General features: G+C 35.1%; 1 protein-coding gene and 1 pseudogene across 31 annotated transcripts in view; one reads left to right on the top strand and one right to left on the bottom strand.

The window, feature by feature from the left end:
* Positions 1–7231, bottom strand: part of MUC19 (mucin 19, oligomeric) — a 137753-nt gene extending 130522 nt beyond the window's left edge. For 28 of the 31 annotated variants that reach the window (XM_077170533.1, XM_077170561.1, XM_077170552.1 and 25 more), the window contains exons 1-3: positions 7099–7231; positions 5119–5151; positions 2746–2772 (exon numbers count right to left, since the gene is read on the bottom strand). In XM_077170533.1, coding sequence (XP_077026648.1) covers positions 2746–2772; positions 5119–5151; positions 7099–7150 — 112 coding nt within the window. In that variant the 5' untranslated portion in view covers positions 7151–7231. The remainder of the gene's footprint in view (positions 1–2745; positions 2773–5118; positions 5152–7098) is intronic. The other 3 variants (XM_077170564.1, XM_077170565.1, XM_077170566.1) reach the window with 1 other exon arrangement.
* Positions 3529–3623, top strand: LOC143642975 (U6 spliceosomal RNA; annotated as a pseudogene).
* Positions 7232–26923: the final 19692 nt, after the last annotated feature.

Here is a 26923-nt window from a genome sequence, read left to right as displayed (position 1 = left end):
GTCTCTTCAAAAGGTAAAGGGTACAGGCAGGAAATGAGGGACCACACCCACCCACAGCCTGGCTCCTACCTTCCTGCTCCATGCTCTAAATTCTAAGGCTCTGCCATCCCAAGCCCCAGACAGGGTCTGTTGGGTGTGTTTCCCAAGACAGTCTTCCCAAGGTTATACCATATTTCACGGATGAGGACACCTAGGCAGAGAGATGACCAGGAGCTGGCTGTATCAGTGTGAGCCAAAGCAAGGGAGGAAAAGAGCAGAGAGATAGGAACTTGGTAGCATAGCCAACTCCATTCTTGCATTGAACCCCAATGAAAATTCTGCTTTCCATATTGTAACAAATGTATATTTTGTCAAGGTAAGAAAAAAACACATTTTATTTAACATTTTGTTAGTTTAGCTTGTAACTTTTAAATATTTAGAGTAGGCTCTGTAGACCCACATTTATACTCTCGCCCTGGCCTGTCCTTGGATAAACTAGTTAACACTTCTAAAACAGAGTTTCCTTATCTATAAAATGGGGATTACACACTGAATATCTACTTCATATTATGGTTATGAGAATTAAATGAGATGCTACCACAGTATCTAGCACATAGTAAGTATCTGGAGAAGGATGCTATCTTTTAATATGTTTGATTTTCATGACCAAACATCACATCAAACTCATGCAGATAACATTTAACTTCATTAATTTAATTCATGGTGTGTGTTCATCATCCCTCCTCTTTAGTTCAACCCCACAGATATATTAGATCTTCATTTTATGAAATTGTTTCCTCTGTATTTGTTCATTTTAGTGGAATAAATAGTTCTGATATCCTAGGAGGTGTGTAACATTTGTTTTTTATTAACTACTTTATCCCTTTTATTTTTATTATAGGAAACTTGCTCAGAAACATATCGCCTTTGGGGATCACTAGTAATAATGGTCAATATGTCTTATGTTTGGCCCACATCCTAGCTATGAGACAAAACTTTGCATGTTTTATCTCTTTAATGCTCACATCTCTCTAATAAAGTAGGTACACTATTATTCGCCACTTTCAGATGAGGAAAATGATGCTTAGAGAGGATTAAATAACTTCCCAAGATCACATGTTTAGTAATGTCTACCAAAAAACCCCTTTCTCTTAAGCCCCATATATACTGTCATCACCTTGCTTAAATATAGATTACCTATACAGTACATAAAGATAAATATGTTTTTCTACTTCATAGTTTAAAAATAGGTAAATTATTTCACATTAAGATCGCACTACATTTTGCACACATTTTACACAATTGTTCGGAAAGATTACCTTATACTCTATACTTTGGACCACAGTATGGAATAGAAAATATGAATAAACATCATTTTCCTTTCCCAGCCCCACACCATGGAGAAAAATTGCTGGATAAGAGAGGTGAACATGGGTGGACTGTGAGGAGAGGAGGATTTTTAAAGTATTGGGGATAAAAGAGTCATGTTATCCGAAATCAGTAAAATTGATGAATATCAAAAACATGAATCCCTGCAGTGCCTGTGGATCCTTTTCTCAAATACATGAGTCTCAATCACACTGAAATTGAAGAATACAGGGATAATATTACCCTGGAATTTGTCCAATCGTATGTTGGCTTGTAAAGCTGTTGGTTTGGAATTGCTTGTGTCACATTTTTATTCATCTAGTGCAGCCCTAGCCTTAGAGACCCTCAAGTCCCTCCTAAATTATATTCAGACCTGGAAGATTGCTTGAGAGACACAGGAATGAACTCAATTCCTCACAATTTCAGAGGATTTTCAGAGAACTATAGAATCCCAAGTGGTCCCAATGTCCCACTCTAATTTTTTGAATGGAGGCATCAGGGAGAACACTGATGACTCGTATACCCCTATTTATTCTAAGTAACAACCAGATTTTGTAGATTTGGCGGTAGAGAAGCCCTTGCTTGCTGTGCCTTTGTGACAGGATTTAGTGTATTTTATCCACACTTATGATTACGTAATTTTGTGTCTTCATGAAACAACAGACCTGTTGCTTTATATCACTTTATGTTTTACCTCAAATAAAAGATTTCCTACTATATTTTACTGTATTTATTTTATAGAAAGAGACAGGGATATAACATACCCTAAAAGTAAAGCACATAAAAATTATCTTGGGCTATTTTGATTGCTTTGTATATTAGACCAGAATCACATTGAGCCTATACTGATATTAGCAAAAGCCCTATTGTTGAAATTAAGAAAAATTCCATCAAAGCAGTCTTGCTGATTTGCTGGGAATTATGTGTTATTTTGATAGGTAGGGAAACAAAGAAATGATATTCAACCATAAAAACAATCTGTATTAAACCTTCTGGGGCTAGGATCTATTTTAATTAAATTATATCCCTAAGGAATTAATCCTAGGATACAAAATAAAAGCATGTACTGTAAAAAAATGTAAAAAAAAACAAAGGTAAGTGAAACCTTAAATCTATACATTTACGCTTAAGAATTCTTAGAAAACTAAATGACCGGAGCAAATTTCCATTTCAAATTTCACTACCTCTATAAATATTGATTAAATATTAGAATGCCTGGCTCTGACGATACAAAAACATACTAAAGTTTGTTTGTTGACAGTAATAAGGGACACTTTATTTTTGTTTTAAGGATTTTTGCCAGGGGAGATATGCCCTCCTTCCAACAGAAAAGCACTGCTGCCCTATGTTTTTTTTTTAACATATACAGTATAAGGAGAGAAAACGAAAATAATTTACCTGGTTTTCTTCCAGCTATGTTACCGTCTAAAAAAAAGAAAGAAGAGAGTTGCTGTTGTTAGCACATCTCCAAATGTCACAATTTGCCAGTAGAAAGTGAATCTTGATTAGATTAGATCTATTTCTTTAACCTTGGAAGGTTTTTCCAGAGAGCATGCTCGCTGAATGCAATCCTCAGGCATGGATTTGGTGATAACTAACCATTCAGCATGCTGTATTTATACCGCTCCAGAAAACCCCACACAGGAGAAAGGCTCAGGCTAGTCCTCCAGCCAATCCGGAGCATCATCCAGATGCATAATTAGAATGCAGCAAATCATATATAATTGGATCATTTGTGCATGACTGAAAAAGTGCTTCAAAATGTGAATTATTATTTTTTCCCTTAAAAGCAGAAGTTTTAGTGAAACTATATTTTTATGTGACAAAATTACTGGACAAGTAAAATTTTCTTAATTTGAAACAAATGGCTGCAATTACTGTTTTACAGCTGGATACCAAAATTCATGTAAATACAACCTACCAATGATTTTAAATGTTCATTACTGGGAATCAAGATACTTTTTAAGATATTATAATAGATGGTATGTAAATATATAAGTTTGGCAAGCATAGTGTATATGTCAGAAACTCACAGGAGTATAACAAAAGGCATAATTTACATATAAGCATAATTATCATTAAGTTTAGATTTAAAGATATAAATAAAATTTTATCAAATACATCAAGGCATTGGTCTTCAAAATAATTTTCTCAAGAACTATGTGAAATAAAATACTTCCTGTGCTCACTTAGGCAGCACATATACTAAAATTGGAACGATACAGAGAAGATGAGCATGGCCCCTGCACAAGAATGACACGCAAATTCATATTTTTCATTAAAGAAAAAAAAATGCTTCTCAATAACTACATATATTTTTTTCTTTCTTTTTTCGCATGGGCAGGCTCCGGGAATCTAACCCGGGTCTCCAGCATGGGAGGCGAGAGCTCTGCCACTGAGCCACCATTGTGCCACCCAACAATATACTTTTGCATAAATTTACACGTCGATTGCCTATTCACAAAACCTCAAATACATATTTGGTAGCAGTTTTATTGGGGGACTTAACTAATTATGGTTTATGATGATGATGATGATGATGATTCTCTATCATCTCCAAATTTCATAGATTTCCTAATTCAAAACTGACTACATTACTCAAATTAAAAGTTCAAGACTCATAATCTAATACTAGATAAACTTTCAGAAATTAGAACTGTCCTGGAAAATCTAAGACTTATCATCAGAAACTTATCCTAGATATAAGGACATATATCTAGGATATATATCAGTAGAGCAAACAGGGCAAGTTAAAGACAAGGGATTTTCTTTGTTTTAATACACTGCTGTCAAAACCAAATCGTGTGTCGTTACACATACAAACACACATACTCAGCCAAAAGACTAAGAAGAAATGGCTTACAATTAGGGTTTTGAGATACTTAAACCAATTGTTACTAAAGAAATGTTTTACTGTAAATTCCCCCGCATAGGTAAAATACCTGGAAAGTTCTTACTATCCCCAAATCCTCTGGCAACAAAGAGGGATGTCACCAAACTCATGCATGAATGTGTATTCACTCAGGGCCTCACTCAGAGAATGCTGTCTTACCCCAGGTACAAATCTTATGTGCTTGGATGGATACTGTTCTCATTCCAAAAGAGTGAAAACTTTAAGAAGCTTTGGGCTGTGTGCTTTTAAAAACAGACACAGTGATTCTGTCAAGGTAACAGTGTTAACTGCTGAACAGAAGTGAAGAGACAGGTGGATCAAAAGCAGACACTGAAACTCAGAAATCATCTCTAGAGAAGGGACAAACTGTCTTGCACACACTAGCAGATCCCGAGGCCATCACTGTATGAGATACCATACAATAACTGGCATTCATGTCGATGTCCTCCAATAAAAGATTAAACTATGATTTAATCTTTTAAATCTGCTTGTCCCTTGGGTAAAGAGAAAGGGTATCTGTAGTTTATTTCAGAAAGTTTACCTTGTAAAGGATTTGGTTGCTTTCATGCAGAAAATTATTTTATGCAGAACAAACCACTCATCAATGATCATGAATCATTTCATTAATTCAAAACAAATATATATGGAGGGCTGCTACGTAGCAGCCACAGGTTTTGGCATTATAAATACAGTGTGAACAGCACAGACCGAAATCCTGCCCTTGAGGAGTTAATAATCATGATGATAAATGAGGACCCATTTAGTTTATACACAAAATTGAGTGTGTATGTGATACACTAACTTTCTGTGTTCCAAAAGCAGATTCAAAATATACCTTGAGATCTCAAAGTAAATATTAATTCTTAAAAGTTACTGACCTGATTTTTCTTTTTGAAGGTAGGATTCCCCATCTATAAACAAAAAAATGGGAGAAAAAAACAGTAACAATTAGGTCATTTTATACTTCCTCTATAGTATATTTTAAAAGACAATGAAAATAAGTTCTTCTGGCTTCATTCTCCTTTAAAGTTCAATATAAGCAAACTACTGTTATATGCAATATTTCAATATAGTTTTAATATGAGAAACTTTAATAAAATTCGGCTATATAGATTTAAATTTCAACATGCTTAAAATCAAAATTTGCAATGTCAATGAATTCTTGGAAACATATATGGCCAAATAAATTGAACCTACACAGTAATATTAGTCAGTACGTTTTATCTTTATCATACCATCAGAATCCATCACAGCTGTTATTCTGCACTATATTTTTTCATATGTATTTCACCTGATTATATTACCCCTAAATATTTACTGGTTTATATGTTCATAAGCAGAGAATTAGACCCAAAAAACAAAAGGGAAAAAAAAGACAATCAAGTTTATGTATTACACTAACAGAATATAGAACAACCTGGGAAAAAATAAGAATTGATAATACATATCTAGTTTTTGCAATACCGACATCACTTACCCTAAATTTTTTTTTTTTCACTAAGACAGGAAACTGTTTTTTGGGTTTGTTTGTTTGTTTGTTGTAATTTTCTTTCTTTCTGTTCAGCTATGGCTGGTTAAACAATACAAACTTTTCTTCTAATTAATTATATAGCTGCCACCAAAAAAATCTGCCTTCCTCAACTCTGTAACCTACTGAAAAAGAATGGGATCTGTGCTTAGAAAACGAACCTCACTGGTAAATAAACAAAAGCCAATTTCAACTAAGGAATCTGAAATTTCTGCAAAGAGCAGCTTTCTAGATATTTTCTTAATTCCCACCATGACTTCCCTAAATTTCGTTGACAAATCACCAATCTATGGAAATCCTATCAAAATACTCATGATCATTTCTCAGGATTACCATGGATATCTAAACCTTTGCTTTCGAAACATTTTCCTATAATAATAATATAGTTTAAATTGATACTTTAAAACTATATTTTGTTGTGATGTTATATCACTTAATAAATGCTTTAAAAATTAATACATTTTGTTTTCTTCTACCTAAGAAATAAGAAACACATTTATACAGAGTAGAAGCAAAGGATATTGTTAAAGTGCTATGTAAGATTGTGAAAGTTATCATTACCTGAACTAATTATTTTCTAATGATCTATCAAATTTCCCAGGTAGGTGGGTTAAGGACAGAAATATTTTCTCTTAATCACAACTAATAATTGTTGTGCTCCATATTGTGGATTCACACAGGAAAGTAAAATGTGGGCCTTGTGCCCTAATCTCAAATTTAGAAAATGTATTTTTAAGTTTAAATATAAAACAAATCTCCTTCTTTTGGGCAGACTTTCCCCCTTGTGATTGGTTACTGTTATTTTCTCTACCCTTTTCAGAAGTAGAACTAAAGGGTAGGAAATACATTTGTTTCTAAACATTTTTTCATTTTACTCAACTTTGAATTTTAGAAGAATTAATGATGTCTTACTTTTCAAGTAATTTCATGTATTGATTAATTAACTTTCTGAATTACTCAGAAAAGTTGTTTCAGAATTTTTTCCTCTGAGAATTATTTTTTGGTTGATGAAATAGTCTTTTAATTGTTGATGCTTTCACTGTTTGTGAAAACGATATTACCAGTGTGTCTTTATAGTCTTAATATGGATATTAGTTCAAAATAGTCATCAGAAGGATGAACTGTGATGAAAATGGGTAGCAGAAAGCACTATATGTATCTCTCTATATCTATAGAAATATCTAGTATTTCTAAGAAGCTGATGAAAATCCAGTTTTCTTACATATTGCCATAGAGGAAAATATTTGAAGCAGAGAAGACTAAGAATTTAAGCAATTATAAAATGATGGTTCCATCAAGTTTGAAAGGATTCTTCAAATTAGTCCCTTACCTTTGCATAAGATGCAAAGCGCCACAACCAAGTACAAAAAGACCAACTTCATGATGGTGATTTGGGACCTAGAAAGAGAGACCAGTCATCCTGAAGAATCAGGTCCACAAGAGACCCTCTAACTCGAGTATTTATACCCATTTGTGCCACTGTCTCTCATCAAGGGTTAGGTGTGGCAAACTCTATGATGAAAGAGCATAGGTAAACATCACAGCATGCCAAAGATCCGTTTCAAGTCAGTTTAGTGTCTTATTTCTGTGACATCTATCTTGGACCAAGCCCAGCTCTCGCCAAACCCAAGCCATGCCTTCTTGCCGCCCTGTGCAAACAGCAAAGCCAGGAACTAAAAGTTCCAGGATTAAAAAACCAAATGTGCTGATGATATACATTTATCTGTACCCTGTTAATCATTGCAGAAGTCTTAATACATCAAGAAACTCAAATACTGTGATTAAATATTGTAATTGTCTCTCCCTCAACAATGCTTAAATATGCTTTAAATATTAGCCTACTTTGAAACAAAGAGCTCTTTATTTATTGATATCTTAATAGGTCTTTCCTTAAAGAAATCTGCAACTATCCTATAGACAAAGGTATAGACTAAACATACTAAAACATCAATACACTATGATCATAGTAACAGATTCATTACTCACAAGGATACACACATTAGTCCAATGATACACATTTTTACCAGAAACTTTATAATCAGAAATATAAATAACCAGAAGACATATGGAAATGAGAACATCAGAAAAAAGAATGTTTTAGGACAAAAACATAATTAAATAGAAATTGCCATTCATAAATTGTATATCTAGGTCTTCTGGGGTAGAAGAAGTTCAAGTTAGGATCTAGGGGGAGAAGGTTTGGCCTGTGCTGAGCAGGCAAAGAGGATTGACAATTAGAGGAAATTGGTATTAATCATGTGGACCTGAAAAATGGAATGGGCAATTCCACAGTTTCGATGATTATCATTAGGAATTTCTGAAACTTCTAGTTCAGTATGGAAGACATACACATACCCAGTGAATCATCCCAAGGGTAAAATGCTTTAGTAGCAGCTTGATTTTGTTAGCTCAAAGATGCCTAATAGTGAAAAACAGTCCCAGAATTTAAATGTTTCCTAGAACTATTTTATTTTCATAAAAACAGTGAAGCTGAAAATCAAGATTACAACCAAATGCCAGTATATTATGTATTTGTGACTTCTCTATGAGGTTTTTTTAAAATTTTTCATGAAGAACCTGATTATTCAATGATTATTAAAGAATATTGAAAATTATTAATAACCTGATCATTCAAATCACAATTTGCTTGATTCTAGTTCCTCTGTCTTCTTCAAACCTCTCCTTTTAGAATTTCACTGCAGGTTATTCTTTTTTTGCCTTTTCAGATATCAGTCTCATGATCAGTATCATTATGAGAGAAAAAGCCTATAATCTTTTTTAAAGGAATAATACTAACAGTTTAGAAAATGTTAGAGTTTTTAACAACTTTTTTTTTCCAGGAAGTAGGCTCATTTTGTTCTGGAACTTCTCATTAGACAGCTTGTTTATAAAAAGAAATTTAGCACTTTAACTCTTTTGTAATGGTATATCAATTGGATAAAATCAGCTAATAATACTAAAGCATATACTGCATAACTACTGTACATAGCTTAAAAGCATGTCCAACAAAAAGAACAATAGTCAATTCTTTCTTCTTGATTTTAAAGGACGTGGCATAAGTATCTGTACACTTGATGATCCACTGTCAAAGAAAAAGTTGACAGTTGAAAGAACAATAGCATCAGGATGAGAAAGATAGTTTTGTTTTTTTAATTAAGTTTTTACCAGACAGAAATTCAGAAAATGTTAACAGTATTTTTTTGGGGGGGGGGGTGGATTGCAGAACAAGAAGTTCCCTACTTTCATATATAGTTATTATTTGAAGATTATATTTGAAAGTTAAATGTCTAAAAATTAGAAAACTTTTGTTGCATGGAGAGTTTCATTCCAAGAAGAATAAAGATACAGTTAGGACAGGCAATGGTGGCTCAATGGCAGAGTTCTTGCCTGCCATGCCAGAGACCTGGGTTCGATTCCTGGCACCTGCCTATGCAAAAAACAAAAACAAAAACATTTTCTAAAGGAGACCATTCAATAATTATTCTTTCGTTTCTGGATTATTTGGCCTCACAAAATGTTCCACATGTTCATTCACATCATTGCATGCCTCACTACTTCGTCCCTTGTATTTATTTTTTTAATTTTTAATTTTGAAATAATTTCAAACTTACAGGAGATCTGCAAAAAAAATACAAAACCTATCCCAAAATCTCCAACATTCTCCCTCACTCAATAACCCAGATCCACAAATCTTAACATTTTGCCACATTTACAGAATTATAATATAATAAGCATATTATAGATGGTTATTCAATCTAACCATTTTAGATTGAATAATTCTAATTATTCTCTGTTTGTCTGTGTATTTATCTAGTTAACTCTCTATTTTCTAAACATTTGAGAGTAGTTTCCATATACCATGCTCCTGGGACACTTAATAATTCTGTGCACATTTCCTAAGAATAAGGATATTCATTTATGTAACCACTTTAAGTTATCAAGTTCAATCAATTTTGCACTGAGATAAAGTTTACATATATAAATATATATGTATATATAAACTTTATTCAATCATTTGTTGAAGAGATAGTTCTTCCCCCATTGGTTCCCTTGTCAAAACTCAATTGGCTACAGAGGTGGGTTGATTTCTGCTCTCTCAATTCTATTCCATTGGTATGTCTGTTTGTTCTTGTGCCAGAACCATGTGATTTTGATTAAATAGCTTTGTAATTGAGTTTCGAACTCAGAAAGTGTGAGTCCTCCAACTTTGTTCTTCTTTTCCAAGATGTTTTGCCTATACCAGGGTTCCTTGCCATTCCATATGAATTTTATTATTCTGAAAGGAAGGTTGTTGGAATTTATATTAGAATTATAGTCAATCTGTAAGTAATTTTTGGTAGTATTGACATCTTAACAATTATTAAGCCTTCCAATCAATAAATATGGAATATCTTTCCACTTACTTAGGTCTTTTTAAATTTATGTCAGTAATGATAGGAATTATCAGTAGAGGACAGTGTACAAGTGTTTAAGATTCTTAAATTTATACCTAAACGATTTATTCTTTTAATTGTTATTGTAAATGGAATTGTCTTCTTGATTTCTTTTTGGATTGGCCATTGCTGAAGTACAGAAACACCTCTGATTTTTGTGCATAGATCTTATACCCTAACACTTTGCTGAATTTGTTTATTAGCTCTAGTAACTTTCTTGTAAATTGTTTATTTTCTCTATTTAGAATCATCTAATTTGCAAATAGGAATAGTTTTACTTTTTCCTTTCTAATTTGAATACATTTTCTTTTTCTTGCCTAATTCCTTTGGCTAATACTATGTATAATAGAAATGGTGATAGCAGACAGCCTTTTCTTGTTCCTGAACTTAGGGGGAAAGTGCTGAGTTTTTCACCATTGAGGACAATGTCAACTGTGTCTAGGTATCTGTAGTTATTTACATGATTGTTGCACAATGCCACCCAGAACCCTAGGATTCATTCCCTGGCTGCTAGGAAGGCAGCTCTCTCCTCTGCTATTAATACCCTATCCTAGAAATGCCTCTACTCAAGTGTTGCCATGACCAAGGTCACTTGCCTGTTTCAGGCATCACTTATCTAATGACTGAAATATCCTAACTTGGGATAACTCTCAAGGGTCAACACAGCTTTACAGTTTTTCATGAGGTTGGCTCAAGCCTTGGTAATGCACTCCGACTTCTCCCTTTGCCCCATCCTGCTTCCTTCTCTGACACCATGGTGTGGATCAGAATATACTCCCTAATAATGTTTCTGCACACTAATTCTCACCTCAGAGTTTGCCTGATGGAGAACCAAAACTGCAACATTATCTTTTTGCAATTGATTTTTGTCTTAATTTTATTCTATTAAGTGAATATACTCTTTAAGATTTCATACCTTTAAAATAAACAGAAACTTGCTTTATGGACCAGTTAAGGCCTGTTTTTGTAGGTATACTTTGTGTGATTGAAAACAACATATATAGTTGAGTTACTGGTTGCAATTTTCTTTTTGTGTTCCTCAGTCAAAGTGGGTAAATCATGCTGTTCAAATTTCTATTTGTACCCATATGTTCTTGCTTAGCCAACTTGCTCTGTCAGTACTGACAGAAGTATACTAAAATCTCTAACTATGATTGTGGACTAATTTCTCCTTGTAGTTTTGTTAAATTATGTTTCATATAGTTTGAGTATGTGTGATTAGGCATATATAAATTTAATATGCTGTATCTTGATGAGTTAAACATTTTGCTATAATGAAATGATCCTTTTTATTTCTGGAAATGATGTTTGCCTTAAAGGTTTTTTTTTTACCTAAAATTGATACAGCTATCCTGGCTTTGCTTTGATTAGTTTTGTGGGGTATAATTTTTCTATTCTTTGATCTTCATGATTTATATATTTTAAAACTTAAATGTAATCCTTAAAGATAGCTACAGCTGGATTACTTCTTTAAAAAATATTGTGAAATGGGACTTCCTGGAAGATGGCGGCTTAGTAAGACGCGCGGATCTTAGTTTCTTCTCCAGGACACCTACTAGGGGAGTAGAAACGATACAGAAAGCGCCCAAAGCCACAACAGAGATAAAAAAGACAGCGTACCCCATCCTGGAACGGCTGGCTGGCTGAGAGAAGCAGCTCGGGTGAGATCGCCGAGGCGCGCGGGCCTTACGGGGCGGGGTGGCAAGCGGCCGGAGTTACTCCCTTCCCCCTTCCCGGGTCGGCTGGGAGAATTGGAGAGGCGGTCCCCTGAAACAAAGACGGCTGGCGCCCACACCACGCGCAGCCCCCGGACCAACTGAGAGAATTGGATCGGAAACCCCCAGGCCGCGGAGAACGGTGACGGGTGGGGGAGGCCCCTTCCAAACCCGTGACTGCCGGGGAACGTGCACTCTCTCGGGCGGGCCGCTGCCGCTGGCGCCCTCCCGCCACGCTTGTTGCCCAGGGCCGACTAGGAAATTCGGACGGGCTCTTTCCCTGGCTGCGGCGACCAGCAACCCTCCCTGCGTTCGGACCCCGGGCCGGCTCAAGCCGTTTCGGCTAGCGAACCCCCAGGACGGCGAGAGTTTTCCAAAGTTTAAGGTCCCACAGCACCTTTTACTGGTGGGACCCGCAGACAAACGGGTGCCACGAGCGCCACCTACTGGGCAGGATAAGAAAAACAGAACCCAGAGATTTCACAGAAAAATATTACAACCTTGCTGGGTCCAACACCAAGAGAAATCTGAATAAATGCCCAGACGCCAGCAGCAGAAGATAACTGTCCACGCTCAAAAGATTGAGAATATGGCTCAGTCAAAGGAACAAACCAATAGCTCAAATGAGACACAAGAGCTGAGACAACTAATGCTGAATATACGAACAGAAATGGAAAACCTCTTCAAAAATGAAATCGATAAATTGAGGGAGGACATGAAGAGGACATGGGCTGAACATAAAGAAGAAATAGAAAAACTGAAAAAACAAATCGCAGAACTTATGGAAGTGAAGGATAAAGTAGCAAACATAGAAAAAATAATGGATAGCTACAATGATAGATTTAAAGAGACAGAAGATAGAATTAGTGATTTGGAGGATGGAACATCTGAATTCCAAAAAGAAACAGAAACTATAGGGAAAAGAATGGGAAAAATTTGAACAGGGTATCAGGGAACTCAAGGACAATATGAACCGCACAAATATACGTGTTGTGGGTGTCCCAGAAGGAGAAGAGAAGGGAAAAGGAGGAGAAAAACTAATGGAAGAAATTATCACTGAAAATTTCCCAACTCTTATGAAAGACCTAAAATTACAGATCCAAGAAGTGCAGCGCACCCCAAAGAGATTAGACCCAAATAGGCGTTCTCCAAGACACTTACTAGTTAGAATGTCAGAGGTCAAAGAGAAAGAGAAGATCTTGAAAGCAGCAAGAGAAAAACAATCCATTACATACAAGGGAAACCCAATAAGATTTTGTGTAGATTTCTCAGCAGAAACCATGGAAGCTAGAAGACAGTGGGATGATATATTTAAAATACTAAAAGAGAAAAACTGCCAACCAAGACTCCTATATCCAGCAAAATTATCCTTCAAAAATGAGGGAGAAATTAAAACATTCTCAGACAAAAAGTCACTGAAAGAATTTGTGACCAAGAGACCAGCTCTGCAAGAAATACTAAAGGGAGCACTAGAGTCAGATACAAAAAGACAGAAGAGAGAGATATGGAAAAGAGTGTAGAAAGAAGGAAAATCAGATATGATATATATAATACAAAAGGCAAAATGTTAGAGGAAAATATTATCCAAACAGTAATAACACTAAATGTCAATGGACTGAATTCCCCAATCAAAAGACATAGATTGGCAGAATGGATTAAAAAACAGGATCCTTCTATATGCTGTCTACAGGAAACACATCTTAGACCCAAAGATAAACATAGGTTGAAAGTGAAAGGTTGGGAAAAGATATTTCATGCAAATAACAACCAGAAAAGAGCAGGAGTGGCTATACTAATATCCAACAAATTAGACTTCAAATGTAAAACAGTTAAAAGAGACAAAGAAGGACACTATATACTAATAAAAGGAACAATTAAACAAGAAGACATAACAATCATAAATATTTACGCAGCGAATCAGAATGCCCCAAAATACGTGAGGAATATACTGCAAACATTGAAAAGGGAAATAGACTCATATACCATAATAGTTGGAGACTTCAACTCACCACTCTCATCAAGGGACAGAACATCTAGACAGAGGATCAACAAAGAAATAGAGAATCTGAATATTACTATAAATGAACTAGACTTAATAGACATTTATAGGATATTACATCCCACAATAGCAGGATACACCTTTTTCTCAAGTGCTCATGGATCATTCTCAAAGATAGACCATATGCTGGGTCACAAAGCAAGTCTTAACAAATTTAAAAAGATTGAAATCTTACACAACACTTTCTCGGACCATAAAGGAATGATGTTGGAAATCAATAATAGGCAGAGTGCCAGAAAATTCACAAATACGTGGAGGCTCAACAACACACTCCTAAACAACGACTGGGTCAAAGAAGAAATTGCAAGGGAAATTAGCAAATACCTCGAGGCGAATGAAAATGAAAACACAACGTATCAAAACTTATGGGACGCAGCAAAGGCAGTGTTAAGAGGGAAATTTATTGCTCTAAATGCCTATATCAGAAAAGAAGAAAAGGCAAAAATTCAGGAATTAACTATCCATTTGGAAGAACTGGAGAAAGAACAGCAAGCTAACCCCAAAGCAAGCAAAAAGAAAGAAACAACAAAGATTAGAGCACAAATAAATGAAATTGAAAACAATAGAGAATATCAATAAGGCCAGAAGTTGGTTCTATGAGAAAATCAATAAGATTGATGGGCCCTTAGCAAGATTGACAAAAAGAAGAAGAGAGAGGATGCAAATAAATAAGATCAGAAATGGAAGAGGAGACATAACTACTGACCTCACAGAAATAAAGGAGGTAATAACAGGATACTATGAACAACTTTACGCTAATAAATACAACAATTTAGAGGAAATGGACGGGTTCCTGGAAAGACATGAACAACCAACTTTGACTCAAGAAGACATAGATGACCTCAACAAACCAATCACAAGTAAAGAAATTGAATTAGTCATTCAAAAGCTTCCTAAAAAGAAAAGTCCAGGACCAGATGGCTTCACATGTGAATTCTACCAAACGTTCCAGAAAGAATTAGTACCAATTCTCTTCAAACTCTTCAAAAAAATCGAAGTGGAGGGAAAACTACCTAATTCATTCTATGAAGCCAACATCACCCTCATACCAAAACCAGGCAAAGATATTACAAAAAAAGAAAACTACAGACCAATCTCTCTAATGAATACAGATGCAAAAATCCTCAATAAAATTCTAGCAAATCGTATCCAACAGCACATTAAAAGAATTATACATCATGACCAAATAGGATTCATCCCAGGTATGCAAGGATGGTTCAACATAAGAAAATCAATTAATGTAATACACCATATCAACAAATCAAAGCAGAAAAATCACATGATCATCTCAATTGATGCAGAGAAGGCATTCGACAAGATTCAACATCCTTTCCTGTTGAAAACACTTCAAAAGATAGGAATACAAGGGAACTTCCTTAAAATGATAGAGGGAATATATGAAAAACCCACAGCTAATATCATCCTCAATGGGGAAAAATTGAAAACTTTCCCCCTAAGATCAGGAACAAGACAAGGATGTCCACTATCACCACTATTATTCAACATTGTGTTGGAGGTTCTAGCCAGAGCAATTAGACAAGAAAAAGAAATACAAGGCATCAAAATTGGAAAGGAAGAAGTAAAACTATCACTATTTGCAGACAATATGATACTATACGTCGAAAACCCGGAAAAATCCACAACAAAACTACTAGAGCTAATAAATGAGTACAGCAAAGTAGCAGGTTACAAGATCAACATTCAAAAATCTGTAGCATTTCTATACACTAGTAATGAACAAGCTGAGGGGGAAATCAAGAAACGAATCCCATTTACAATTGCAACTAAAAGAATAAAATACCTAGGAATAAATTTAACTAAAGAGACAAAAAACCTATATAAAGAAAACTACAAAAAACTGCTAAAAGAAATCACAGAAGACCTAAATAGATGGAAGGGCATACCGTGTTCATGGATTGGAAGACTAAATATAGTTAAGATGTCAATCCTACCTAAATTGATTTACAGATTCAATGCAATACCAATCAAAATCCCAACAACTTATTTTTCAGAAATAGAAAAACCAATAAGCAAATTTATCTGGAAGGGCAGGGTGCCCCGAATTGCTAAAAACATCTTGAGGAAAAAAAACGAAGCTGGAGGTCTCGCGCTGCCTGACTTTAAGGCATATTATGAAGCCACAGTGGTCAAAACAGCATGGTATTGGCATAAAGATAGATATATTGACCAATGGAATCGAATAGAGTGCTCAGATATAGACCCTCTCATCTATGGACATTTGATCTTTGATAAGGCAGTCAAGCCAACTCACCTGGGACAGAGCAGTCTCTTCAATAAATGGTGCCTAGAGAACTGGATATCCATATGCAAAAGAATGAAAGAAGACCCATCTCTCACACCCTATACAAAAGTTAACTCAAAATGGATCAAAGATCTAAACATTAGGTCTAAGACCATAAAACAGTTAGAGGAAAATGTTGGGAGATATCTTATGGATCTTACAACTGGAGGCGGTTTTATGGACCTTAAACCTAAAGCAAGAGCACTGAAGAAGGAAATAAATAAATGGGAACTCCTCAAAATTAAACACTTTTGTGCATCAAAGAACTTCATCAAGAAAGTAGAAAGACAGCCTTCACAATGGGAGACAATATTTGGAAATGATATATCAGATAAAGGTCTAGTATCCAGAATTTATAAAGAGATTGTTCATCTCAACAACAAAAAGACAGCCAACCCAATTACAAAATGGGAAAAAGACTTGAACAGACACCTCTCAGAAGAGGAAATACGGATGGCCAAGAGGCACATGAAGAGATGCTCAATGTCCCTGGCCATTAGAGAAATGCAAATCAAAACCACAATGAGATATCATCTCACACCCACCAGAATGGCCATTATCAACAAAACAGAAAATGACAAGTGCTGGAGAGGATGCGGAGAAAGAGGCACACTTATCCACTGTTGGTGGGAATGTCAAAGGGTGCAACCACTGTGGAAGGCAGTTTGGCGGTTCCTCAAAAAGCTGAATATAGAACTGCCATACGACCCAGCAATACCATTGCTAGGTATCTACTCAAAGGACTTAAGGGCAAAGACACAAACGAACATTTGCACACCAATGTTTATAGCAGCATTATTTACAATTGCAAAGAGATGGAAACAGCCAAAATCTCCATCAACAGAAGAGTGGCTAAACAAACTGTGGTATATACATACGATGGAATATTATGCAGCTTTAAGACAAGATAAACTTATGAACCATGTAATAACATGGATGGACCTAGAGAATATTATGCTGAGTGAATCCAGCCAAAAACTAAAGGACAAATACTGTATGGTCCCACTGATGTGAACGGACATTCGAGAATAAACTTGAAATATGTCATTGGTAACAGAGTTCAGCAGGAGTTAGAAACAGGGTAAGACAATGGGTAATTGAAGCTGAAGGGATACAGACTGTGCAACAGGACTAGATACAAAAACTCAAAAATGGACAGCACAATAATACCTAATTGTAAAGTAATCATGTTAAAACACTGAATGAAGCTGCATCTGAGCTATAGGTTTTTGTTTTGTTTTGTTTTGATTTTACTATTATTACTTTTATTTTTTTTTCTATATTAACATTCTATATCTTTTTCGGTTATGTTGCTAGTTCTTCTAAACCAATGCAAATGTACTAAGAAATGATGATCATGCATCTATGTGATGATGTTAAGAATTAATGATTGCATGTGTAGAATGGTATGATCTCTAAATGTTGGGTTAATTTCTTTTTTTCCGTTAATTAAAAAAAAAAAAAAAGAGAAGGGATAATTGGAGATGAAGGGATACAGACTGTACAACGGGACTGGATATAAAAACTCAGAAATGGACAGCACAATACTACCCAATTGTAATGCAATTATGTTAAAACACTGAATGAAGCTGCATGTGAGGTATAGGTTTTTTGTTTTTGTTTTTTTTGTTTTTTTTTCTTTCTATTATTGTTTTAATTCTTATTCTGTTGTCTTTTTATTTCTTTTTCTAAATCGATGCAAATGTACTAAGAAATGATGAATATGCAACTATGTGATGTTATTAAGAATTACTGATTGTACATGTAGATTGGAATGATTTCTAATTGTTTTGTTAATTCTTTTTTTAATTAATAAAAAAAATCAAAAAAAAAAAATTAAACTCAGAAAAAAAAAATATTGTGAAATATAACATATATACAGAAATGTGATAAATTTCAAAGTCCAGTTTAACAAATAGTTATACAGCAAATTTCAAAATATAGTATGGGTTACATTTCCTCAGTTTCAGGAATTTCCTTCTGGCTGTTCTAAAGAAATACTTACATAATGATTTAGTAGTGATAATCATTTGTTAAATCCTAACTTCTCTGTTATAACTCCTACTTTCATTTGATCATTCTCTCAATATTCAGCAATGTTTAGGAAATGACTATTCTAACCTCTTCATGTTGAAAAGGGGCGTTGTCATTATGAGGTAGGGGAATGCAAATGGTTGGTATTCTGGGAGAGACTGGTACGTCTAAGTTTCAAGGCTTATCTGACATAGGAACAATCTGGAGGTTTTAAGTTTCTGAAAACTAACCTTAATAAGTAAAACTTTTAGAAAGACTTAGATAGAGCTCTGGGTTTTCTTTAGGATTTTCAGGAATATGAGCTTGGCATACCATGGCAATTTGTAATATCTGGCTGAAGCTTGCATAAGAGTCACCTCCAGAATGACCTCTTGGCTCTACTGGAAATCTTTTAGCCACTGAAACCTTATTTTGTTACATTTTTTTTTCCCCCATGGGGAAAGCATTGTCTTTCCCACGATGTCTAGACCAGGGTCATCCTTGGGAGTCATGTCCCACATTGCCAGGAAGACTTACATCACTGAAAGTCATTTCCCATGTAGTGGGGATGGTAATGAATTTATTTGCAGAGTTTGGCTTAGAAACAGAGAGAGAGAAGCCACATCTGAGCAACAAAAGAGGTTCTCTGGGGTGACTCTTAGGTATGTCTATAAGTAGCCTTAGATTCATCATTACAGAAATAAGTTTCATAAGAGCCAGCTTCAAGACTGAGGGGTTGGCTTATTAAATTGGGAGTCCCCAGTGCTTGAGAAAATATGAGGAATTTCCCAGTGGGGGAAGTTAATAGCTCTATATATTTTCTCCAGTCTCTCAAGGGACTTTGCAAATACATGTTTATATCTGCTCAAAGGTATAAAAGTATACCAAAGTATCACATTAAGCTATACTGAATCATCAGATCTCATTCCCTATTCTAGTCTCCATGTCTCACTCTCAATTTTAGACAATCCTTATTGTTCCAGAGAGAAAAATAACAGATACACAAAACAGAAATCCCAAAACACCACATATCCCTTATCCCCCACAATTATTTACCCCTGGAATTGGTGTGGTACTAGTAAGGTATTGCTGTTAAATATAGTCCATAGAATGCATTAGGTAATTTTTCTTATATCTCACTTTATTACTCTTTGTACCAGTGTCATACATTTAAAGTAGTTCATGCAAGAACTTATTTATATTTGTAGTGTTAATCAGTGAGATACATGATTACAGAGAACTGCTTTCAATCACATTCACTTTCAATAGGCACTATTAAATAATATAATCCCAATAACGAAGTACCATCACCTCTATCCATTCCCAAACATTTAAAATCAACAACATTAACAAATCTACATATTAGATTTTTTTACATCCCCCTTCTCTAGCTTCTTTCTATCTGTAGGTCCCCAAATTCTACCTTGTTTACATTTTCTAGGTGGTTCATATATGAAATTATACAGTATCTATCATTTTGTGTCTGGTTTATTTCACTCAGCATTATGTCTTCAAGGTCCATCCATGTTTTTGCATGCTTCAGGACCTCATTCCTTCTCACTGCTGCATAATATTCCATCATATGTATATACCACATTTTGCTTATACACTTATCTGTCGATGGACACTTGGGTTGTTTCCATCTTTTGGCAATTGTGAATAATGCCATTATGAATATCAGTGCACAAATTCTGTTTGTTTCACTGCTTTCAGATCTTCTGGGTATATACCAGGTAGTAGAATTGCCAGGTCATAGGGCAACTTGATATTTAGCTTTCTGAAGAATCACCAAACTGTCTTTCACAGTAGCTGTACCAGTTTACATTCCCACCGGCAGTAAATAAGTGTTCCATTTTCTCCATAGCCTCTCCAACATTTGTGGTTTCATAATTGTTTAATAGTGGCTGCTGTTTTTAGGTATGAGATGATATCTCATTGTGGTTTTGATATGCATTTTCCTAATAACTAATGAAGATGAACATCTTTTCATGTGCTTTTTTAGCCATTTGTATTTCCTCTTCAGAAAAATGTCTATTCAAGTCTTTTGTCCATTTTTAAATTGGGTGGTCATTTTGTTTTTGAGTTGTAGAAATCCTTTATATATACTGGATATCAACCCCTTATCAGATATATGGTTTTCAAATATTTTCTCCCACTGAGTTGGCTGCCTCTTTTTCTACAAAGTGCTTTGAAATACAGAAGTGTTCAATCTTGAGGAGTTCCCATTTGCCTATTTTGTTGCTGTTGCTTATGCTTTGGGTGTAAGGTCTTCAGAAGCTACCTCCTATCACTAGGTCTTGAAGATGTTACTCTACATTTTCACCTAGGAGTTTTATGGTACTGGCTCTTATACTTAGGTCTTTGATTCACTTTGTGTTAATTTTTGTATACAGTGTATGGTAGGGGTCCTCTTTCATTCCTTTGGATATAGATACCCAGTCCTCCCAGCCCCATTTATTGGTGATGCCATTCTATCCTGGTTCAGGGGATTAGAGGGCTGTGTCAAAAATCAATTGACCATAAATCAGGGAATTTATTTCCAAACTCTCAATTCAATTCCATTGATCAATATGTCTATCTTTGTGCCAGTGTAATGCTGTTCTGACCACTGTGGCTTTATAATAAGATTTAAAGTCAGGAAGTGTAAATCTTCCCACTGCATTCTTCTTTTTTTAGGATGCTTTTGGCTATTTGAGGTCCCTTTCCCTTCCAAATAAACTTGATAATTAGCTTTTCCAAGTCTTCAAAGTAGGTTGTTGGAACTTTGATTGGTGTTACATTGATTCTGTAGATTAATTTGGGTAGACTTGCCATCTTAACGATATTTAGCCTTCCTATCCATGAACACAGAATGTCTTTCCACCTATTTATGTTTTCTTTGATTTCTTTTAGCAACGTTTTATAGTTTTCTGTGTACAGACCCTTTTACATCCTTGGTTCAGTTTATTCCTAGATACTTGATTTTTTTTAGTTGCTACTGTGGTGGAAATTTTTTCTTAATTGCCTCCTCGATTAGATTACTAGTGTATAGAAACCCTACTGATTTTTGTGTATTAATCTTGTATCCCACCACTTTGCTGAATTTATTAGCTCAAGTAACTTTGTCATAGATTTTGTAGGATTCTCCAAATATAGAATCATGTCATCTGCAAACAGAGTTTTACTTCTTCTTCTTTTATTTGGATGCCTTTTATTTCTTTCCTTCACCTAACTGCTCTAGCTAGAACTTCAAGCAAAATATTGAATAATAATGGTGACAGTGCCTACATTTTGAAGTGTTTTTATCAGAGCAGGGTGCTGAATTTTGTCAAATGCTTTTTCAGTGTCAATAGAGATGCTCTATAACTTTTTTCCTTTTAATTTGTTAATGTGTTGTATTGCATTGATTTTGTTATGTTGAATCACCTTTGCATGCCTGGAATAAACCCCACTTGGTCATGGTGTATAATGTTTTTAATGTTGCCAATGGATTCAATTTGCAAGCATTTTGTTGAGAATTTTTGCACCTATATTCATTAGGGAGATTGGCCTGTAGTTCCCCTTTCTTGTATCTTTATCTGGTTTGGGTATTAGAGTGACGTTAGCATTATAAAATGAGTTTAGGCAGTGTTCCTTTTTTTCAACTTTTTGGAAGACTTTGAGCAAGTCTTCCAAAGAACGGTGTTACTTCTTTCGGAATGTTTGGCAAAATTCCCCTGTGAAACCATCTGACCCTGCGCTTTTCTTTGTAGGAAGGTTTTTGATGATTAATTGAATCTCTTTATTTGTCATTGGTTTGTTGATGTCTTCCATTTCTTCTCATGTCAGTATAGGTTCTTCATGTGTTTCTAGGAAATTTCCCATTTCATCCAAATGTCTAGTTAGTTGATGTATACTTGTTCATATTATCCTCTTATTACGTTTTTATTTCTTCAGTATCTGTAATAATGACCCCCTTTCATTTCTGATTTCATTTATTTGATCCTCTCTTTCTATTTGTCAGCCTAGCTAAGGGTCCATTGATTTTATTGATTTTCTCAAAGAATGAATTTTTGGTTTTATTGATTCTCTCTATTGTTTTATTGTTCTTCAACTCATTTATTTATTTTTGTATGCTGTTTTGCAGGGGTCACGTTTCATTCTTTTTCCATGTGAGTATCCCATTATTGCAGCACCATTCATTGAATGTTTGTTTTTGTTTGTTTGTTTGTTTTGGGAAGTGCATGGGTCAGGAATCAAACCCAGGTCTTCCTCATGGCAGGCAAAAATTCTACCACTGAACCATCCTCGCACCCCCCAACTCATTTATTTTTGCTTTAACCTTTGATATTTCTCTTCTGCTTGCCTTAGGGTTAGTTTGGTATTCTTTCTCTAGTTCTTCCAGATGAGTAGTTAAGTCCCCGACTTTTGCTCTTTCTTCTTTTTCACTATAGGGCAATAAATTTCACTCTCAGCACTGTCTTTGCTATACCCCATAAATTTTGGTACATTGTATTTACATTTTTATTCCTCTCCAGATATTTACTGATTTCTCTTGCAATTTCTTTTTTGACCCACTTGTTTAAGAGTGTGTTATTTAACCTCCATATATTTGGAAAAGTTCTGGTTCTTTGATGGTTATTGATTTCCAACTTCCTTCAATTTGTGGTCAGAGAAAGTGCTTAGAATAATTTCAATCTTTTAAAATTTAATTTATCAAAACCTGTTTTGTGCCCCAGCATATGATCTATCCTAAAGAACATTCCATGAGCACTAGAGAAGAATGTGTATCTGGTGTTTGGGGATGTAATGATGTATATATGTCTGTTAGATCTAATTCATTTATCATATTGTTTAGGTTCTTTATTTTCTTGTTGATCCTCTGTCTGATTGTTCTATCTATAGAAGAGAGTGCTGCATTGTCTCCAAATTTTTGTAGAAACTTCTGTAACTTCCTTCAGTTTTGCCAATGTTTACCTCATGTACTTTGGGTGCATATCCACTTATGATTGCTATTTCTTCTCAGTGAATTGTCCCTTTTATTAACATGTAGTATCCTTCATTGTCTCTTATGATATCTTTGCATTTAACATCTATTTTGTCTGATATTAGTATAGCTACTCCTGCTTTACTTTGGCTACAACTTGCATTGATTATCTTTTCCATCCTTTCTCTTTCAATCTATTTGTATCCTTGGGTCTAAGATGAGTCTCTTGTAAACAGCATATAGATAGATCATGTATTTTTTATATCCATTCTGCCAGTCTGTATCTTTCTTTATTGGGGAGTTCAGTCCATTAACATTCAACGTTATTACTGTAAAGGCAGTTCTTGAATCCACCATTTTATTTTTTGGTTTTTATTTGTCAGATCTATTTTTCCCTCTCTCGTTTTATCCTTTAAGTTACCTTTATTAATACTCTTCAATTCTATGTCGTCTTCCAGACCTCTCTCTCCTGTTTTTGTTTTTCTCAGCTCACAGAACTCTCTTCAGTATTTCCTGCAGGGCAGGTCTCCTGTTAACAAATTCTATCAACATTTGTTTTTCTGTGAAAATTTTAATCTCTCCCCTCACTTTTGAAGAACAACTTTGCTGAATAAAGAGTTCTTGACAATTTTTCTTTTCAGAATCTTAAACATGTCATATGCCTTCTCACTTCCACGGTGTCCATAGACTAGTCAGAACTTAGTGTTATGTGGCTTCTCTTCTATGTGGTAGATAACTGTTCTCTTGTTGCTTTCAGAACTTTCTCCTTCTGTTAAGCATTTGATAGTCTGATTAATATATGTCTTGGAGTTGGTCAATTTGGATTTATTCTACTTGGAGTCTATAGGGTTTCTTTGATTTGCATTTTTATGTCTTATATGGCCGGGGAAAATTTCCCCAATTATCTCCTCAAATACTCTTCCTAGTTCTTTTCTCTTCTCTTTCTGGGACACCAGTGATTCTTATATTTGAGTGCTTTGTGTTCATGATTTCCCTGAGAGCCAATTGAAAATTACCCATCTTTTTCACCACTTGTTCTTTTGTGTGCTCCAATTCAATTGCCTTGTCTGCTAGTTCACTTATCCTTTCTTCTACCTCTTCAAATCTGCTATTGTACCTCTAGTATATATATATATTTTTAATTAAAGAAAAAAAAGAAATTAACCCAACATTTAGAAATCATTCATTTCTACATATGCAATCAGTAATTCTTAACATCATCACATAGATGCATGATCATCATTTCTTAGTACATTTGCATCGATTTAGAAGAACTAGCAAAACAACAGAAAAAGATATAGAATGTTAATATAGAGAAAAAAATAAAAGTAATAATAATAGTAAAAAAAAAAAAGACAAACAAACAGACAGACAAAAAAAAACCTATAGCTCAGATGCAGCTTCATTCAGTGTTTTAACATGATTATTTTACAATTAGGTATTATTGTGCTGTCCATTTTTGAGTTTTTGTATCTAGTCCTGTTGCACAGTCTGTATCCCTTCAGCTCCAATTACCCATTATCTTACCCTGTTTCTAACTCCTGCTGAACTCTGTTACCAATGACATATTCCAAGTTTATTCTCGAATGTCGGTTCACATCAGTGGGACCATACAGTATTTGTCTTTTGGTTTTTGGCTAGACTCACTCAGCATAATGTTCTCTAGGTCCATCCATGTTATTACACGCTTCATAAGTTTATTCTGTCTTAAAGCTGCATAATATTCCATCGTATGTATATACCACAGTTTGTTTAGCCACTCGTCTGTTGATGGACATTTTGGCTGTTTCCATCTCTTTGCAATTGTAAATAACGCTGCTATAAACATTGGTGTGCAAATGTCCGTTTGTGTCTTTGCCCTTAAGTCCTTTGAGTAGACACCGAGCAATGGTATTGTTGGGTCATATGGCAATTCTATATTCAGCTTTTTGAGGAACCGCCAAACTGCCTTCCACAGTGGTTGCACCATTTGACAATCCCACCAATAGTGGATAAGTGTGCCTCTTTCTCCGCATCCTCTCCAGCACTTGTCATTTTGTTTTGTTGATAATGGCCATTCTGGTGGGTGTGAGATGATATCTCATTGTGGTTTTGATTTGCATTTCTCTAATGGCCAGGGACATTGAGCATCTCTTCATGTGCCTTTTGGCCATTTGTATTTCCTCTTCTGGTAGGTGTCTGTTCAAGTCTTTTTCCCATTTTGTAATTGGGTTGGCTGTCTTTTTGTTGTTGAGTTGGACAATCTCTTTATAAATTCTGGATACTAGACCTTTATCTGATATGTCATTTCCAAATATTGTCTCCCATTGTGTAGGCTGTCTTTCCACTTTCTTGATGAAGTTCTTTGATGCACAAAAGTATTTAATTTTGAGGAGCTCCCATTTATTTATTTCCTTCTTCAGTGCTCTTGCTTTAGGTTTAAGGTCCATAAAACCGCCTCCAATTGTAAGTTTCATAAGATATCTCCCTACATTTTCCCCTGTTTTATGGTCTTAGACCTAATGTTTAGATCTTTGAACCATTTTGAGTTAACTTTTGTATAGGGTGTGAGATATGGGTCTTCTTTCATTCTTTTGCATATGGATATCCAGTTCTCTAGGCACCATTTATTGAAGAGACTGTTCTGTCCCAGGTGAGTTGGCTTGACTGCCTTATCAAAGATCAAATGTCCATAGATGAGGGCGGGCCGCGGTGGCTCAGCGGGCAAAGTGCTTGCCTGCTATGCCGGAGGACCTCGGTTCGATTCCCGGCCCCAGCCCATGTAACAAAAAACGGAAAAACAAAATACAATAAAACAAGACAATGTTTAAAAGATGTTTCCCTTTCTTCCTTCCTTCCTTCCTTCTATCCTTCCTTCCTTCTCTCTGTCTTTCCTTTAAAAAAAAAAAAAAAAAAAAAAAAAATGTCCATAGATGAGAGGGTCTATATCTGAGCACTCTATTCGATTCCATTGGTCGATATATCTATTTTTATGCCAATACCATGCTGTTTTGACCACTGTGGCTTCATAATATGCCTTAAAGTCAGGCAGCACGAGACCTCCAGCTTCGTTTTTTTTCCTCAAGATGTTTTTAGCAATTCGGGGCACCCTGCCCTTCCAGATAAATTTGCTTATTGGTTTTTCTATTTCTGAAAAATAAGTTGTTGGGATTTTGATTGGTATTGCATTGAATCTGTAAATCAATTTAGGTAGGATTGACATCTTAACTATATTTAGTCTTCCAATCCATGAACACGGTATGCCCTTCCATCTATTTAGGTCTTCTGTGATTTCTTTTAACAGTTTTTTATAGTTTTCTTTATATATGTTTTTTGTCTCTTTAGTTAAATTTATTCCTAGGTATTTTATTCTTTTAGTTGCAATTGTAAATGGGATTCGTTTCTTGATTTCCCCCTCAGCTTGTTCATTACTAGTGTATAGAAATGCTACAGATTTTTGAATGTTGATCTTGTAACCTGCTACTTTGCTGTACTCATTTATTAGCTCTAGTAGTTTTGTTGTGGATTTTTCCGGGTTTTCAACGTATAGTATCATATCGTCTGCAAACAGTGATATTTTTACTTCTTCCTTTCCAATTTTGATGCCTTGTATTTCTTTTTCTTGTCTAATTGCTCTGGCTAGAACCTCCAACACAATGTTGAATAATAGTGGTGATAATGGACATCCTTGTCTTGTTCCTGATCTTAG

This window comes from Tamandua tetradactyla, chromosome 7 (assembly GCF_023851605.1).
Source record: "Tamandua tetradactyla isolate mTamTet1 chromosome 7, mTamTet1.pri, whole genome shotgun sequence".
Classification (NCBI taxonomy): Eukaryota; Metazoa; Chordata; class Mammalia; order Pilosa; family Myrmecophagidae; genus Tamandua; species Tamandua tetradactyla.
The sequence above is the reverse complement of the archived record's forward strand: the minus strand, read 5'-3'. Positions and strand labels throughout refer to the sequence as shown.